At 41.6% G+C, this 18,816-nt stretch overlaps 1 protein-coding gene across 2 annotated transcripts; it reads right to left on the reverse strand.

Moving 5' to 3' along the window:
* Positions 1–666: 666 nt before the first annotated feature.
* Positions 667–18,278, reverse strand: Ly96 (lymphocyte antigen 96). 2 transcript variants are annotated; one of them, XM_048358987.1, is made up of 5 exons: positions 17,974–18,278; positions 14,749–14,838; positions 9,762–9,818; positions 2,566–2,618; positions 667–781 (listed from the first exon to the last, which is right to left on the reverse strand). In XM_048358987.1, exons 1-5 carry the CDS (start codon positions 18,083–18,085, stop codon positions 674–676), a joined length of 420 nt encoding a protein of 139 aa, XP_048214944.1. In that variant the 5' UTR covers positions 18,086–18,278; the 3' UTR covers positions 667–673. The 2 variants fall into 2 exon arrangements, with proteins under 2 accessions (XP_048214944.1, XP_048214943.1); XM_048358986.1 differs by having other exon boundaries at positions 9,762–9,890; positions 17,974–18,272.
* Positions 18,279–18,816: the final 538 nt, after the last annotated feature.

Below are 18,816 nucleotides of genomic sequence, written 5' to 3' on the forward strand. Positions count from 1 at the left end.
GCTACTCAGGAGGCTGAGATCTGAGGATCACAGTTCAAAGGTAGCATTGGCAGGAAAGTCCATAAGCCTCTTAATCTCCAATGAACCACCAGAAAACCAGAAGTGGTCCTATGGCTCAAAGTAGTAAAGCACTAGCCCTCAGCAAAAGAGCTCAGGAACACCATCCAGGCCTGGAGTTCAAGCACCACAAACAGCAAAAAAAAAAAAAAAAAAAAAAAAAGCTGAGCTTAGTGGCTTAGTGGTAGAGTGCTTGCCTAGTGTGCATGAAGCCCTGGGTTTGATTCTTCAGTACCACATAAACAGAAAAATCCAGAAGTGGCACCATAGCTCAAGTGGTAGAGTGCTAGCCTTGAGCAAAAGAAGCTCAGGGCCCAGAGTTCAAGGCCCAAGACTAGGAAAAAAAATAAAACTAACTAAAATAAATAAATAATACTTCTGAAAAACATAAATATGTGGGGGGCTGGGAATATGTCCTAGTGGCAAAAGTGCTTGCCTCGTATACATGAAGCCCTGGGTTCGATTCCTCAGCACCACATATATAGCAAATGGCCAGAAGTGGCACTGTGTCTCAAATTGGCAGAGTGCTAGCCTAGAGCAAAGTGAAGCCAGAAACAGTGCTCAAGCCTTGAGTTCAAGCTCTGACTGGCAAAAAAATAAATAAATAAAGTGCAAATTAGCTCAATTTATTTTTATTATGACGATGTATGATGGTAAAATTCAAACAAAAAAGCTTTTCCTCAGGATCTCCAGCAATGGCTTCTATAACACAATTGTACCGGCCCTAGAACAACGAATAAGAAATAGAAGTAATTTTTTTAAGAATTCTAGCTGTTACTGTTTTAACAACCTTTTATAACAACCTTTTTGTCTTAACAGTAGAATGCTGTTTGAGTTGGGTATTTTCTTATGATGATGCAGATCAAAGCCCATCATGCAAGACAAATATTCTACTACAGGCCTACACCACCAACTCATTTTCTTAGTATCACAAAGACATAAGATTTTTTTTTTTTTTTTTTGCCAGTCCTGGGCTTGGACTCAGGGCCTGAGCACTGTCCCTGGCTTCTTTTTGCTCAAGGCTAGTACTCTACCACTTGAGCCACAGTGCCACCTCTGGCTATTTTCTGTATATGTGGCGCTGGGGAATCAAACCCAGGGCAAGAGGCAAGCACTCTTGCCACTAGGCCATATTCCCAGCCCCAAAGACATAAGATTTTATTTATTTATTTATTTTTGCCAGTCCTGGGCCTTGGACTCAGTGCCTGAGCACTGTCCCTGGCTTCTTTTTGCTCAAAGCTGGCTAGCACTCTGCCACTTGAGCCACAGCGCCACTTCTGCCATTTTCTATATATGTGGTGCTGGGGAATCGAACCCAGGGTTTCATGTATGCAATGCAAGCACTCTTTCCACTAGGCCATATCCCCAAACCCAAGACATAAGATTTTGCACTCCTTTAATTCCATGAACAGAGAATGTACTTGTATCCCAATTTAAGATGAAGACTTATGCAATTTTTGAAAAATGTTTTGGTTTTGTTGTTTTTGTTTTTTATTCTTTTTGTTTTTGTTATTTTGCCAGTCCTGGGGCTTAAACTCAGGGCCTGGGCACTGTCCCTGAGCTCTTCAGCTCAAAGATAGCACTCTACCACTTGAGCCACAGAACCACTTGTGGCTTTTTCTGTTTAAGTGGTACTGGGGAATCGAACCCAGGGCTTCATGCATGCTAGGCTAGCACTCTACCACTAAGCCATATTCCCAGCCCCAGGAGTTATTTTCACAAAGGCCTGTATATCCAACCTAAGTCACAAAGAAAAATCTTAAAGAAAAATAAAATATGATTTTTATGCTGCTAAAGAATTTGGCCTAGTGGTGGAGTGCTTGCCTCACATACATGAAGCCCTGGGTTAGATTCCTGAGCACCACATATACAGAAAAAGCCAGAAGTGGTGCTGTGACTCAAGTGATAGAGTGCTAGCATTGAGCAAAAAGAATAAAAAAATTTTAATACATAATATATTACATGAATAGTTATAGAGAATTACTGACTTATACACCATGAAGACCAATTGATCAACAATAATATTCCCTTACTCTTAACCTTGTATGTTAGAAGAAAACAATGAAATTAAAGTTATTTTATCTATATTCTCTCTATAGTCTGTCAGTTATCTATATTCTACCAATTGAAGAAGTATCAAATTACCTAAAATCAAAATTCTTTAACATCTTAATTTGAATAGCTAGTCTTAGAAGTCATGAATTGCCTGTTTCATGTTTAATCTTTTTTTTTTTTTTGGCCAGTCCTGAGGCTTGAACTCAGGACCTGAGCACTGTCCCTGGCTTCTTTTTGCTCAAGGCTAGCACTCTGCCAATTTGAGCCACAGCTCCACTTCTGGCCTTTTCTATATATGTGGTGCTGAGGAATCGAACCTAGGGCTTCATGTATACGAGACAAGCACTCTTGCCACTAGGCCATATTCCCAGCCTGAATTGCTTGTTTCAAATTTTTCAAATTCTTAACACATCTGTTGCTACAGACGGTTAGGAAATAAATTGTGAACAATACCTTAGGAAACTGTATTCCCCTGAAGGAAAAAGGCACTGTTGTATTCACTGTCTCTGCAAAAAAAAAAAAAAACACATACAAAGATTACCAGTCATAATTCAGTGATTGAGTGGGTAGTATATTGTGTGCCTCTATGAAATACAGACAAAACCAACAGAGGCCATTCCAAGCAAACCTGTGGGGAAATAATAAATCCTATACCAACCCCTGGCTACTGTCCTATGGCTTCCTCTGTTCTTCCTCCCCGTCCTGATTCTCCCTACAACCTCTCTATATATTCATATCTCACACTTCCATGCACTGTCTGTCTGCAGGTGGGGTTGACCTCCACATACTTGCCCATTGAACAATGCCATGGATCTCCCAGACCAAGAAGGGTGGCCAAGGTCATGCCCCAAAGCTGTCCTTGCAGAGCATCTGTGCCTGACCCTCCCTGCACCTAGACTCCACCAGAGATTCCACTCCCTGAATGGGAATGGAGAAAGAAATGCCAGGCAGGACCCAAGATGCCAGCAGGGCAATGGACAGCAAAGAGCACAAAATCCATTCTGCAGGTAAGCATATACTCCATTGTCTCATCAGACTTCACTTATTAAAACACACACTTAAAGTTAAGAAGAGTCACAAGGCTACAATCATAAAACACTCAACTCTCTGGTAGTGAAGCCTACCCTGTCATATTTGTGGGATATTTGAAAGAAACAGATGAGTCTTGGGGATTCAAGAAAGAAAATGAGATAACTGCTAGATTTCCACATTAGAGGCTACTGAAATGTTTAACAGGTCAGATGAAGAACTCTGATCTTTCCTGCTAGGTAGGCCTCTTTGTCAAGGGTTTGTCTATTTTGAAAGGGTCTTACTTAGTCTTACCTTCCATTCTCTGGTAGGGAGTTAACTCGAAGCTTCTTCCAGCACTGAAGAAGATGAGGAAAACCAGGCAAAGCCAGGGAAATGGAGGACATAAATCCTTCTCAGGCCCTATAACCCACGATGCTGACTATAGGGCTGGCAAACTCCTTGAATTCACCCTTTACCTATGCATAAATGCATTTTCTAGGGCTGGGAATATGTCCTAGTGGCAAGAGTGCTTGCCTCATGTACATGAAGCCCTGGGTTTGATTCCTCAGCACCACATATATAGAAAAGGCCAGAAGTGGTGCTGTGGTTCAAGTGGTAAAGTGCTAGCCCTGAGTCCAAGCCCCAGAACAGGCCAAAAAAAAAAATGCATTTTATAAAGGAATAGGGGTGGGGGGTGAAAATTGGTAGGACTGTGGGTAATTTTTTATTTTTATATTATTTTGCTTATCCATATTTTCTCAATATTATATCCTAAAGGTATATGAATTTCATAACAATAAATAAACAAAAATAAAAAGGAAAGTTATTATATATACATACAAACAGACACACACACACACACACACACACACACACACACACATCAAACTTGCAAATTTGACTTCCAGATTTCAAGGGTCTCTTGATATGTTAAAACTTCTTAAATCAGCCATGCATTGGTAGCCTATGCCTGTAAACCTAGCTACTCAAGAGGCTGAAATCTGAGGATTGCAGTTTGAAGGCAGCCCAGGCAAGAAAGTCTATGAGAGTCTTATCTTTACTAAACTACAAAAAGAGTCAAAAGCAGAGATGTGTCTGAAGTTGTAGTGCACTAACCTTGAGCAAAAGAAGCCCAAGGACAGTGTACAGGCACTGAGTTCAAGACCTAGGGCCAGCACAAAAACAACAACATAATAAAACAAACAAACAAGCAAAAAACCTTTTTTAAATCAAACCAGATGCCAGTGGCTCACACCTGTAATCCTAGCTACTTAGGAGCCTGAGATCTGAGGATTGCTGTTGGAAGCCAGTCCAGGCAGGAAAACCCATGAGTGTAATTAACCACCAAAACACTGCAAGTAGAGCTGTGGCTCAAGTGGTGGAGCACATTAAAATGTCTAAGATACATACCAAGCTGCCAAGTGGATATATTGATTTGAACATTCCAAAATTACCTTGAGTTATATATCCTCAAACCAGAACCTCTTATCTTTTCCTTTTGTGCACATTATCTCAGATATTAGCACTCTGAGCTGTCCAGTCAACAGCCTTCAAGTGGTTCTTGATTTCACCTAATCTCATTTCTGACACATCAAATCCGTCAGTACAGTATAGCTTGCCAATTGTGTCTCCCAATATGCTCTTCCAGCTCATCTCTGTGACCAGAGCTGCCATCTTGGTTTAGCCCTCACAATCTCTCACACAGGCTTGTGGCTTCCTTCCACCTGAGTTTCCTGCTTCAGTCAGTCTCCACCTCCTTCCATACAGATACTAGTTGTTTGCAGAAAATGGAAATCTCTTGAAAGACAATATGTTGTAAACTAACTCTACAACTTGGGAGGTGGGATGTGGGGAGATGGGAAGGTGGGAGAAAAATGAAAAAGGAATAACAAGTTTGACAAGAAATGTACTCATGGGGCTGGGAATATGGCCTAGTGGTGGATTGCTTGCCTCACATATGTAAAGTCCTGGGTTTGATTCCTCAACACCACATACACAAAAAAAGCCAGAAGTGGTGCTGTGGCTCAAATGGTAGAGTGCTAGCCTTGAGCAATAAGAAGCCAGGGACAGTGCTCAGGCCCTGAGTCTAAGCCCCAAGACTGGCAAACAAAGGAAGGAAGGAAGGAAGGAATGGAGAGAGGGAGGGAGGGAGGGAGGGAGGGAGGGAAGAAATCTACTCACTGCCTTACATATGTAACTGTAACCCCTCTGTATATCACCTTGACAATAAAAATAAATAAAAAAAGGGGCTGGGGCCTGGGATGTAGCTCAGTGGCAAAGCTCTTGCCTATCAAGCGCAATGTCCTGGGTTCGATCCCCAGTACCAAAAAAAGAAAAAGATCAAAAAAAAAGGGGGCTGGGAATACGGCTTAGTGTTAGAGTGCTTGCCTAGCATGAATAAAGCCTTGGGTTCAATTCTACAGCACCACATATACAGAAAAAGCCAAAAGTGGCACTGTGGCTCAAATGGTAGAGTGCTAGCCATGAGTAAAAAGAAGCTCAGGGGGCTGGGGATATAGCCTAGTGGCAAGAGTGCCTGCCTCGGATACACGAGGCCCTAGGTTCGATTCCCCAGCACCACATATACAGAAAACAGCCAGAAGCGGCGCTGTGGCTCAAGTGGCGGAGTGCTAGCCTTGAGCGGGAAGAAGCCAGGGACAGTGCTCAGGCCCTGAGTCCAAGGCCCAGGACTGGCCAAAAAAAAGAAGCTCAGGGCCTGAATTCAAGCCCCAGGACTGGCTAAATCAATCAATCAATCAATAAAAGGGAACTCTTAGTGGGCCTACTTACTATAGGATACAGATGAATATTCTGGACATGATGTACATGCTCACCACTGCCCCCTTTTCTCAGCTCTTCACCAGCAAGTTTTCATAATCACATTCTGCTCCAACTAACAAAAAGAAAAAAAAAGACCCTCCTCTCCAAATAAACCATTCTCTCACTGGGTGCATTCATATATGCTGCCTTCTCCCCACACTTTCTGATGTTCTCAGATTCAAGACTCTAATAGAAATCCATGAAGACGTGGTGGGAGTTTCTCTATCACAGCTAGCTGATTGATAACTGTGTCATTAAAACTAATACCATATAATTCTACTAGGAAATCTATAATTTATTAGGAATTTGTGGTATTTCTTTGTATATTTGTTTTTCCATAACTGCCTTTCCTAAGACAGAGTAACTTTAGAGAAAGGAGACTTTACCATCCAAGTTTGAATTCCCAGAGCATAAATCATGACTTGTTCAAATTAGATTCAAACTTATTTCTATCCTTTTTTTTTTTAGGTTTTAGACCAGGCTTAAATTTGGTACCTGCTGCTTTGGCTCATTGGCTAACACTTTACCAACTAAGCCATGCCTCCCATCCCTCAAACTTATTTCTAGAAGGAAGGACTGGAAAGAGAAAAATCAGGCAAGCTAGGTTGATTCTCATACATCTTAGATCACAGTTAAGTGCAACTTTTAGCATTATATTAATATAATCCCACAGAGATATGTGAAATCATTGTATAACAGTTGAATAAGAGACATTTTTCTTTTTTTTTCTTTTTCTTTTTTTTTTTTTTTTTTTGGCCAGTCCTGGGGCTTGGACTCAGGGTCTGAGCACTGTCCCTGGCTTCTTTATGCTCAAGGCCAGCACTCTGCCTCTTGAGCCACAGTGACACTTCTGGCCATTTTCTGTATATGTGGTGCTGGGGAATTAAACCCAGGGCCTCATGTATATGAGGCAAGCACTCTTGCCACTAGGCCAAAAAAAAAAAAAAAAAAAAAAACAGCTGAGGAAAGAAAGCATTGGAGTGGTTAGGGAATGAGGACACTTACGGTTCTCCAAATGACCACAGGCAAGAATTACAAACACCAGTTTCCTCAATTATAAAATTGACCCAGCCTCAAAGTTAAGAATAAAAAGATTTGACTGAGCACCAGTGGCTCATGTCTATCATCTTTGCTACTCAGAAGGCTGAGATCTGAGGATCATTGTTCAAAGCCAGACAACCATGGCAACAAAGACTTTTAACTCCCAATTAATTACCAAAAAGCCAGAAATTGATCTGTGGTTCCAAGTGGCAGAGCACTATCCTTGAGGACAAAAGCTCAAGGACAGAGCCCAGGCCCTGAGTTCAAGCCCCAGGACTGGCAAAAATACATAAAAGATTTGTACACAGAGCACTGAACTAAGATGTGTGAATATATATAGATATAGATATAGATATATAGTAACTTAAACCTTAAAACTGTAACATGAGGGGCTGGGAATATGGCCTAGTGGCAAGAGTGCTTGCCTAATATACATGAGGCCCTGGGTTTGATTCCTCAGCACCACATATACAGAAAATGGCCAGAAGTGGCGCTGTGGCTCAAGTGGCAGAGTGCTAGCCTTGAGCAAAAAAGAAGCCAGGGACAGTGCTCAGGCCAAGTTCACAGCCTAGGACTGGACAAAAAAAAAAAAAACTGTAACATGAATTTTACTACCCCACTTCACAGATGAAGGAGGTTCAATAATATCCCCAAAGTCACAATGCTGGTAAGTAGAAAAGCTGAGACAAAGACAGCTGGGTTCTTTGGAACACTAAGCCCATACACTTACACAAACCCACTCCATAATTTATATATGGCCTAGGGAGTTTAGCTGTGGGGAGAAGATTGTCTGGGCTATTCATGTAGAAGCTTCATTTGTATAGTAAGTATACCAATTTACTGTGGAACCATTTCTTTTAATTAATGCCCCCTAAGAGTACTGGGCAGGACTTTTGGTTAAGAATTTTTATATTCCTATAAATTCTCTACCTTCTATTGATTCTGTACCTTCATCTCCCTTTTTTATCTCATCAATGTCTAACTTATGTCATTATAGTTAGATATCTATGCTACCTGACATACTTAGGTATCTAAGAATGACATATTTAGATATCTATGTTACCTGACATATTCTTTTAAAGATGATAGGGCATAAATTAGTGGCAAATAATTACATGGGAAAACACACTACAGTAGTAATTTTTCTAAGCTAAATAGAACAATTAAATATAAATTTTTTACTCAACAAAGGCTGTCTTTAACTTTATTTTTCAAATTGTATTGCTATTGATGATGAGAGATTAAATAAATATACAGATATAGATATTCACACTTATGTGGGAGGGGTGTTTCTGCTAGTATACTATGTAAATTAGGACAGTCCTTCAGAAAAGCTGAGCAGCTGCCTACCAAGTACAAGATTGTTAGTTCAAATCCCAGTATAGATCTAGAAATCTCTGAGAGTTATTCATGACTCCTTCTTCCAAGTACAGGAATATTCAAAAGTATAATATGAGAAAAACTATATACTTAAATATATTTATATTGTATTTAGTAGAAAAAGCAGAAGGAAACTAAATGTTTAATAGTGTTTAAATAAAGAAGGACATATGAGGGAGAAATTTCACTATAAAATGTTTGTATCCTGACATTTGAACCTCAAAAACTACAGAGTACAAAAAAAAAGACAACAAAAAAAAGAAAAACTACAGAGTATAGTATACTTCATAAACAATCCGGGCACTGGTGGTTCATGCTTATAATCCTAGCTACTCAGAAGACTGAGATCTGAGGATTGAGGTTTGAAGCCACCCAAGCAGTAAAATCCAAAAGACTTTTATCTCCAATTAATTACCAAAAAGCTGGAGCTGTGGCTCAAGTGATAGAGAGCTAGCCTTGAGCATTAAAGCTCAAGGACAGCACCCAGACCCTGAGTTTAAGCCCAGGAACAAAGGGGGGGGTGGGAAGGAGGGAATTATATAAACAATATGTATCTTAGACTTTAAAATAACAGGAAGGAAATAACTCCAAAATATGTCTAGAAATAAGAGTCTGTAACTTTTATTGTTCACATTTTCAGTTTTTTATAATAAAATAGTATGCTATTTATACTCTTACTTTTTTTATTTTTTTTTTTGCCAGTCCTGGGGCTTGAACTCTGGGCCTGGACACTGTCCCTGAGCTTCTTTTGCTCAAGGCTAGCACTCTGCCATTTGTATTTATGCAGTACTGAAGAATTGAACCCAGGGCTACATGCATGCTAGGCAAGCCATCTATCACTAAAACACATACAGACAGACAGACAGACACACACACACACACACACACACACACACACACACACACACACACACACACGACATCTATAACCAAAGGTAAAATGTGAAGCACTCATCTGAAGGAGGCAAAAATTAACATCCGATCAGACATACTGATTTAAGTTTCATCTCCACAGCAATACTAAAACAAACTGTAAAATACTTAAACTATTTAAACTATGGATAGAAATGAAAAATTATTACCAAAAGAGGAATTGCGGGCTGGGAATATGGCCTAGTGGCAAGAGTGCTTGCCTCCCATACATGAAGCCCTAGGTTCGATTCCTCAGCACCACATATATAGAAAATGGCCAGAAGTGGCGCTGTGGCTCAAGTGGTAGAGTGCTAGCCTTGAGCAAAAAGAGGCCAGGGACAGTGCTCAGGCCCTGAGTCCAAGGCCCAGGACTGGCAAAAAAAAAAAAAAAAGAGGAATTGCATGTTTCCAATGTACTTAATTTTCAAACTTGCTCATAAAGAATTCTTTTTTTATTTTACCAATAAAATAAACTAAATGCTTACCTCCTTTCAGAGCTCTGCAAAAAGAATAATCATCATCAGATCCTTTACAAATAACTTCTGTACGTTTGGGCAAATCCATGGAGTTGATAGATATATAGAGATTAAAATACAACTTTTTTAAGTCTCTCCCTTAGAAAGAAAAATTTCATTAGTCACTCAAATAAGAGATCCTTTTAAACAGAATATTTATTATAGACTAAATAATTGCCCTGTACTTTTCCTACATTATTTCATTGTCACACCTATCCATGAGGTAGGTATCAGTATTCTTGCTCTGCAAATGAGAAAACTGAACTCCCAAGAGAATAACTGTGGCCACACAGAATACTCTGCAATAAGAATTAGATATGCTATTGCACAAAACAGAGAAAACGTCGTAACTTGATGAAGAAAAATATCAAAGTTACAAAAAGTTTATTTCTAGTTAGTTCTTCTAGAAAACTCAAAGAAAGCAGTTTTGATTAGATTTGTTTTTATTTTTGTTTTGTTTTGTGGGTCATTGAGCTTGACTCTGTCTGGGCTTGGGTACTGTCCCTGACCACTTCAGCTCAAGGCTAGTGCTCTACCACTTCAGGCCACAGCGCCACTTCTGGTTTTCTGGTGGTTTACTGGAGGTAAGAGTCTCATGGACTTTCCTGCCTGGGCTGGCTTTGAACCACAGTCCTTGGATCTCAGCCTCGGAAAAGCTAGGATTACAGGTATGAGCCACCAGCATCTGGCTTAGTTAGAATGTGTTGAAGAATAAGTTTGAAACTTTTTATTAAATATTAAATATATAGCTTTAAAAAATGGACAAGCAGGGGCTGGGAATATGGCCTAGTGACAAGAGTGCTTGCCTTGTATACATGAAGTCCTGGGTTCAATTCCCCAGCACCACATATATAGAAAATGGCCAGAAGTGACGCTGTGGCTCAAGAGGTAGAGTGCTAGCCTTGAGCAAAAAGAAGCCAGGGACAGTGCTCAGGCCCTGAGTCCAAGGCCCAGGACTGGCCAAAAAAAAAAAAAAATGGACAAGCACTGGTGGGTCATGCCTGTAATTCTAGCTACTCGGGAGACTGAGATCAGAGGAACCTGGTTCAAAGCCAGGATAGGCAGAAAAGTTCCTGAGACCTTCCCTCCCCTCTCCTGCCAGTCCTAGGGCTTGAGCTCAGGACCCAGGCACTGTCCCTGACCTTCTTTTTGCTCCAGGCTAGCACTCTATTACTTGAACCACAGGGCCACTTCTGGCTTTTTCTGAGTAGTTTATTGGAGATAAGAGTCTCCAACTTTCTTGCCTTGGCTGGCTCCAAACAGTACAGCCCTCTGAGTGGCTAGGATAATAGGCATGAGCCACCAGCACTGGGCCCTGAGACTCTTATCTATAACTATCCAATGTAAAGCCAGAAATGGAGCTGTGGGTTCAAGGGGTAGAGTACCAGCCTTGAATGAAAAACCAACCAGACCTCTAGTACTGGCATATTTTTTTTCCTCATGACATTCCTATTATCATTAATATAGAAATTTTAAATGTAGGGCTGGGGATATAGCCTAGTGGCAAGAGTGCCTGCCTCAGATACACGAGGCCCTAGGTTCAATTCCCCAGCACCACATATACAGAAAACGGCCAGAAGCGGCGCTGTGGCTCAAGTGGCAGAGTGCTAGCCTTGAGCGGGAAGAAGCCAGGGACAATGCTCAGGCCCTGAGTCCAAGGCCCAGGACTAGCCAAAAAAAAAAAAAAAAATTTTAAATGTATTTTTTCCTTGGTCTGTCATGAGGCTTGAACTCTGAGCCTGGACCCTGTCCCTGAGCTTTTGAGATCAAGGCTGGCACTCTACCACTTGAACCACAACACCGCTTCTGGCTTTGTGGTGGTTAATTGGAGATAAGAGTCTCACAGACTTTCCTGCCTGGGCTGGCTTTAAAGCTTGATCCTCAGCCTCCTGAGTAGATAGGATTACAGGTGTGAGTCATTGGTGCCTGGCTGAACAAAGTATTTTTTTCTGAACTCTTCCAAGTTATTCATTTGACTCAAAGGAAAAAAATTCTAGAATGTATTTTATTTATTTACTTATTTTGTGGTCCTAGGCCTTGAACTCTAGGCCTGGGCACTGTCCCTAAGTTCCTTTTGCTCAAGGCTAGCACTCTACCAGTTGATCTACAGCACCACTTCTGGCTTTTTCTGTGATTATCTAGAGATACGAGTCTCACAGACTTTCCTGCTGAGGCTGGCTTAGAACTGCAATCCTCAAGTCTCAGCCTCCTGAGTAGCTAGGATCACAGGCATGAGCCACCAGCACCTGGCTCCACAATTTTTTAATAGTGCAAACAGTACTGAATGAGTTTGTATAGGTTATATTTAGTGATGATTAAAGTGTTTGTGGTGGTCATGAAGGTATGTCATTCAAACTTCTTTGAAAAAGAAACATTGTGAAGACAGTACTTGGCAGACAATCTATCTCACCTTTAGATAGACAGTACTTGGCAGACAGTCTACCTCACCTTCAGATACGTCTCGTACTTCCTCACCCACAGGCTACATTCCTACAGATGCTCCTGAAATGATGAAGCACTACAAGCATACTCAAGCCAGGCAACTCCTGTCTGTCATGGAATCTTATGACAGGCAAACTTTACGTGGACTACCCAGAGACCTGGCTGAGAGCATCTAGAAGATCTCCAGGATGCATTTCAGTCTGATGATGGTGCTACGTGACTCTTATTCCTTCTGTTTCACATTTCTTTTCCCTCTCCTTTCCCTACTCTTCCTCCAACTCCTTCTCTTCCTTCTCTTTCTTCACTTGTTTGTTTCTCTGCTTTATTTTGTTTTTCACCTTTCTTTTTTTGAGACAGGGTCAGATGTTGCCCAAACTAGTCTGGAACTCATGGTCTCAAGCAATCTTCCTTCCTTAGCCTCATGCAGTTACTGAAAGTGTAGATACTGACTACCATTTCTAGACCCTTCCACATAGAACTTGTTTGTTTGTAGACAAGTATATTACAAGTATATTATATAATTAGAAGTCTTCATGTTTCCCTCTCTACCCTCATGTCCTTATGTAAACCCCTCTGCATGTCTGTTAATTGGCCTAATGGCTTGCTTCTAACCAAAAGTACATACCAAAGATAACAGTGTCACTTCCAAGAGCAGGCTACATAAGATTGTGATGGCCATCTTATTACAAACTGCCTGTTTTGCCAGTTTTGATGAAATAAAAACTTCCTCAATGTTAGGAAAATGGAAGAGAAAGGACAGGCCAGACTGAATCTCAACAGGCTACAACAGTTTGTTGCCAGTGAGGGACACAGACCTTCCTGCAAGTGTGAAAACGGGGGGGTGGGGGGGAGCATCCAGGGTAGAGTCAAGGGTTTTATAGGGTCTGAGCAAGGAGACAGGGGTTCAGGGGTTACATGAGTTTAGTATAGGGGGTGACTGCAGGCACAGGCAGAGAATAGGCTAAGTGTTCCCTTATCCAAGGTCTCAAGCTTTTTTGGTGTTTTTTGGGGCTGGTTCTAGAGCTTGAACTCAGGGCCTGGGCACTGTTCCTGAGCCAGCATTCTACCACTCGAGCCACAGCGCCACTTCCAGCTTTTTCTGATTATGTGATACTGAAGAATCAAACCCAGGGCTTCATACATGCTAGGCAAGCACTCTACCACTAAGCCACATTCCCAGCCCCAGTCTCAAGCTTTTTTTTTTTTTTTTTTTTTTTTTTTTTAGTTTTTTAATATTAATTTACTTCATTGTTCTAGTCTCAAGCTTTTTAATGTTCAAACAGTTCTACATCTGTCTTGCCTAAATAGTTTGACCTTCATAGGATACAGTTTTTAGTCTTCCACCCTCCTAACCTTTCCTGGCCTCACAGCTTAGTCTCAGAGCCTTACAGACTAGATCCACCACAGAATGTTTACAGCCAGGCTCAGGCCGGATTTCCCTGTCTGTGTCATACAGTCTGTGCATATCTTTGGTGGCTTGCCTGGTATCTATATGCACTGGGAAAACAGGGTGGGAGTCCATCCTTCATTCAAAAGCAGCTGTTTGCAGAACACTGGTGGCTCATACCTGTAATACTTGCTACTCAAGAGGCTGAGATCTGAGGCTCATGGTTCAAAGCCTGCCTGAGCAGGAACGCTTATGAGACTCTTATCTCCAATTAACCTCAAGAAAACCAGAACAAGAGCTATGACTCCAAGTGGTACAGCACTATCCTTGAGCAAAAAGAGCTCAGGGACAGTGCCCCAAAACTGACCCCCCCCCCAAAAAAAAAGCAGCTATATAGCTATGTTAAAAAAAAAAAAAAGGCAAGCACTGGTGGTTCATGCCTATAATCCTAACTACTACTCAGAAGGCTGTAATCTAAGGATCATAGTTTGAAGCCAGCATGGGCAGGAAAGTCTATAAGACTCTTACTTCCAAGAAGTCACCCAAAGGCTGGAAGTAGAGCTGTGACTCAAGTGGCAGAGATTTACTAGCCTTGAGCAAGAAAATATCAGGAACAACACCCAGTTTCTGAGTTCACTCCCCATGACTGCCCCCTCAAAAAAATATATAAGTATATGAAAAAAATATATATATGTAAATGTATATATATGTATCCAATAACTAAATGACCTTAGATATGGTACTGTATATGTATGTATGTATGTGTATATATATGTGTGTGTGTATATACCTATATGTATATATATACACACACAGAGCCAATAACCACATAAGGTTACATGTAGATCCTTCCCTAGTTTAGCCTTCAAAAGAGACCTGGTCAATTTTGATTGTACATTATTAGAGACCTTGAAGTTGGCACATGTAAACCATGTCCAACCTATTGACCAAAACAAACAAACAAAAAAAAAACCAGCTAACAGATGAGCACTGAGTTAAGCCACTAAAGTTGTAATTCATTGCTTAACAACATATAACAAATACAAGTATATCTACAACACAATTATTTATCATTGATATTTCTTAAAACCTTAAATGGATCTACAAAGACAAAAAATTTGTACTTACTTGGAATATAGAAAATATGTATAAGACCTTTGGTTCCTTTCAATGCTATACAGGGCTCAGTACTTACTGAAATAGGGTATTTCATGTTATCTAAAAGGAACAAAGATAATGTCAAGTTATTATAAATCAAATAAGTATTCTGAATATTGGCTCCTAATAGATGCTTTTTGCAGCCAGTCACTGTTGGCTCAAGCCTGTAATACTGGCTACTTAGGAGGCTAAGATCTGAGGATTGCAGTTTGAAGCTAATCTTCAATTAACTTCCAGAAAGCCAAAAGTGGCACTGTGGCTCAAAGTGGTAGAGCACTAGCCTTGAGCAAAAGAGTTCAAGGACAGCGCCTAGGCCCTGAGTTCAAGTTCAAAGGCTGACAGAGAGAAATAAAAGGATGCCTTTTGAATTAAAATTGTATAATGAGAGGATGGTGAAAATATTTCTCAAGACAAATGATAGCAACATTGTAGAGTAGGAAGTCCTAGATTTACCTACAGTTCACAAATTCTATTTGTGATAAACCAGAAATGAGTCTACAAGTTCCTGCACTCAGGAGAATATAAAACCAGACTCACCAAGCTAATAGAAAGATTTATGACACCCTCTCTTCAGAGTCCTTTATCCCAGTGCAAAACAAAACAACTAAGAAGAGATTATTTGGGCAAGGTGCCAGTGGCTCACGACTGCAATTCTAGCTACCAAGGAGGCTGAAGTCTAATGGTTGAGATTCAAAGCCAGCCTAGGCAGGAAAGTTTATGAGACTCTTCTCTCCAATCAAGCACCAAAAAAGACCAGAAATGAAGGTGTGGATTAAGTTGAAGGGAGAAAGAGAGAGAGACAAACAGACAGAGACAGAGACAGAAAGACAGAGACCTTTGGCTCCCACTTTCAAGAAAGAGAGGGAAGAGATTGGTTTGCATGTTTGCATTTCCAGCATCTTAAGTCTTTGGAGAGTGCTTCCCAGAGGACTATCTTCTATCTTGGAGCTTGAACAAATTGATCTACAACAGTCTAGCTTCATAAAAGACAAAGAAAGCAGTGGCTTAAGAGGGTAGGCATTATTTGATCCTCTCCTCTGCTCAGCCTAGTTTTGTAGCTGGGATAAAGTCATTCTATGAGGCCCGGCATTGCAGCAACCAAGGTTCTGCCTGGCTGGCTGCATCTCAAGGTCACCCTGGCCCAGACTGGCCACTAACATTAACCCTCCTCCCCTTCACAAAGCAGTCTCCCATCTTCTTGCAGGCTCCTTCCCTATAAATACCCTTCCCTAGCTTAAGGGCAGCTGCTGCTCTCTGCTCTGATGGAGTCAGCCTGCCAGTCTCCCTGGCATTAAACCTTTCTCCTCTCCCGGATATGTATGGTGTGCTTTATCTGGATGAGACATCTAACAAGTTTAGGTAGATAAAAAGGAGTCCAAGCTCTCAGCTTTTCATTGGGAAAGGAAAGAATTGATCCATGTATCTTGCACCCTAAATTACCTGAGGATCTAAAAACAACTAGTATCTATATCACTAATCCTGGAATTCAGGGGGTTCTGGAAGAGTCTATTTCCCTGGGTAGAAGGAATTGTGGGCTTGGGCTGGAAGAAACTGTTATCATCACCCAGCTAGCTCAGTACAGAATGAGCAGATGCTAAGTGCCTGCTTGTTGGAGGGAAAGATGGTAGAAGTTCCCTAAACCTCTGTAGGAGACCAGTCTGGGACAGGTACCCTCTCTGTCTAATGTACAAATGCTAACACAGAGCTAAAGAAAAGGAAAAAGCAGGGGCTGGAGATGTAGGTTGGTGGTAGAGTGCTTTGCCTAGCATGCATGAATCCCTGGGTTCGATTCCTCAGTACACAACAACAGAAAAGGCCAGAAGTGGTACTGTGGCTCAAGTGGTAGAGTGGTAGCCTTGAGCAAAAGGAGCTCAGGGATAGTGCCAGGCCCTGAGTTCAAGCCCCAGGACTGGAAAAAAAAAAAAAAGAAGGAAGGAAGAAGCAGGCAAAAGTGTTTCCAAACAAAGGAACAAGAAAATGTTTCATAGCTGATCCTAAGGAAATAAAGTCATATGATCTGTCTGGTAGAGAATTAAAAATAACTCTCCTAAGAGCCAGGCACCAATGACTCATACCTGTAATCCTAGCTGCTCAGGTGGCTGAGATCTGAGGATCATGATTTGAAGCCAGCCCAGACAGGAAAAAAACCCATGAGACTTTTATCTCCAATTAATCAGCAAAAGCCAGAAGTGGCACTGTGGCTCAAGTAATAGAGGGCTAACCTGGGGTGTGGGGGGGTGGGGTGGTGGTGCAGGGGAGGGAAGAGCTCAGGGAGGGTCTGGGAATATGGCCTAGTGGCAGAGTGCTTGCCTCACATACATGAAGCCCTAGGTTTTGTTCCTCGGCACCACATATACAGAAAAATCCAGAAGTGGCGCTGTGGCTCAAATGGTAGCGTGCTAGCCTTAAGTAAAAAGAAGCCAGGGGCAGTGCCTAGGCTCTGAGTTCAAGCACCAGGACTGGCAAAAAAAAAAAAAAATTAAGCTCAGGGACAGAGCCTAGGCCCTGAGTTCAAACCTCAGATGCAGCACCAAACTACACACACACACACACACACACACACACACACACACACACTCAGAGGTAAACTCTAAAATCACTCCTCTTTTGCAACTGAAAAAGAAAGCTGCAACTGACTAAACTTTTTTCTGTACCAGCTAATTTTTCCAACTAATAGAATAAAGGTAGTTTTCCTAAGCGGAAGGCAGGGAGAGTGGAGCACAGAGAGGCAAGTGGTATTACTGACGTGCCAGGCTTACTTCCATCTAGGAAGATAATTCCAGCCCCTGACACAGCCATGGGCACAGTCAAGAGCAGAAATCCTCTTCTGGAAGCAGTCAGCCGTGTTCTATCTTCTAGGGAAGAGATACTTATGGGGCTGAGACAAAAGCAGGCATTTTTACTAAAACTAGGAATAACCACAAAACTGGGGGCAAAGTAGAGGTAAGTTGACTGCAAGGAGTAACAAAAGCCCTTGGGTGAAACACAACAGTTTAGAGATTTATGAGCTCCTTGAGGGGTGAAGAAAATCTACACAGGGAAGTCACCTGCCAATGATTTTCCTGCAGGCATAGCAGCCACATCTAGCTAGAACACAAACATTTCCGGTGTTCTGAGAGTGACCTAAGGTTCTTTTGAAAACTTATCCTCAAAGTAGTTTATACTACAACTGCTTAGGGCTGCTGTTTTACTTACCACAGTAGGTATACGCAAATGTTGCATCAGAGGAGTTGCAGGCCCAGGGTGGCTCCTCAGGTTCAGTAAAAGTGGAAGAAAATAAAGTAGAGAAAAGCACAAATGGTAACATGGTTCTGTATCTCTGGAGGCTGAAAAATTGGCAGAGGATCGAGAACAACTCATCAGACTCTCTTGCCTTACAGTAAGTAGGAAAGACTTAACTTCCGCATCAGTCACATGATTTGAGATCCTCTATTACTGCTTCCTCTTATGTGTCACTGTGTGTTTAATAAGTGAGCTCTTGCTGCAAAAAGAAAAGGATTAGAATGAGCTGTGTGTGAATACTTAGTGAAAATGAAAGTAACTAAAGAGTAAAAAAACAAACAAGATACCAGGAGCTAGTGTCCCTCCTCTGTAATCTTAGCTACTGTGGAGGCTCAGATTTGACAGCCACTGTAAGAAGCCAGCCCAGGCCAACAGAAAGAAGTTTATCTCCAATTAACCAGCAAACAGCTGAAAGGGGAGATGTGGCTGTAGTGGTAGAGCCAGCAGCCTTAAGAAACAACAACAACTGTAATATGGAGGTCAGATCTGGCCAGCACCATCATAGGCTGTTGAGGGGTGTCATACTGACTCCATCTCAGATTAGTTAAAGAGAGCTAAGATCTCCCCCGCCCTATCCAGGGAAGTTCCCCTTCGCTGTGATAAGATTGTGCAAACAGCTTGACCACCTGAACCTGTGCCCTCCCATGAGTAGGCATATCCACCTGCATCATGTGAGCCCCGCCAAATCCATGTGCCAAGCCTAGCTAGAATGATAGGTTGGTTCAAACAGTTACTTACTATGAGGCACACTGTAAC

Source organism: Perognathus longimembris, chromosome 12 (genome assembly GCF_023159225.1).
Source record: "Perognathus longimembris pacificus isolate PPM17 chromosome 12, ASM2315922v1, whole genome shotgun sequence".
Classification (NCBI taxonomy): Eukaryota; Metazoa; Chordata; class Mammalia; order Rodentia; family Heteromyidae; genus Perognathus; species Perognathus longimembris.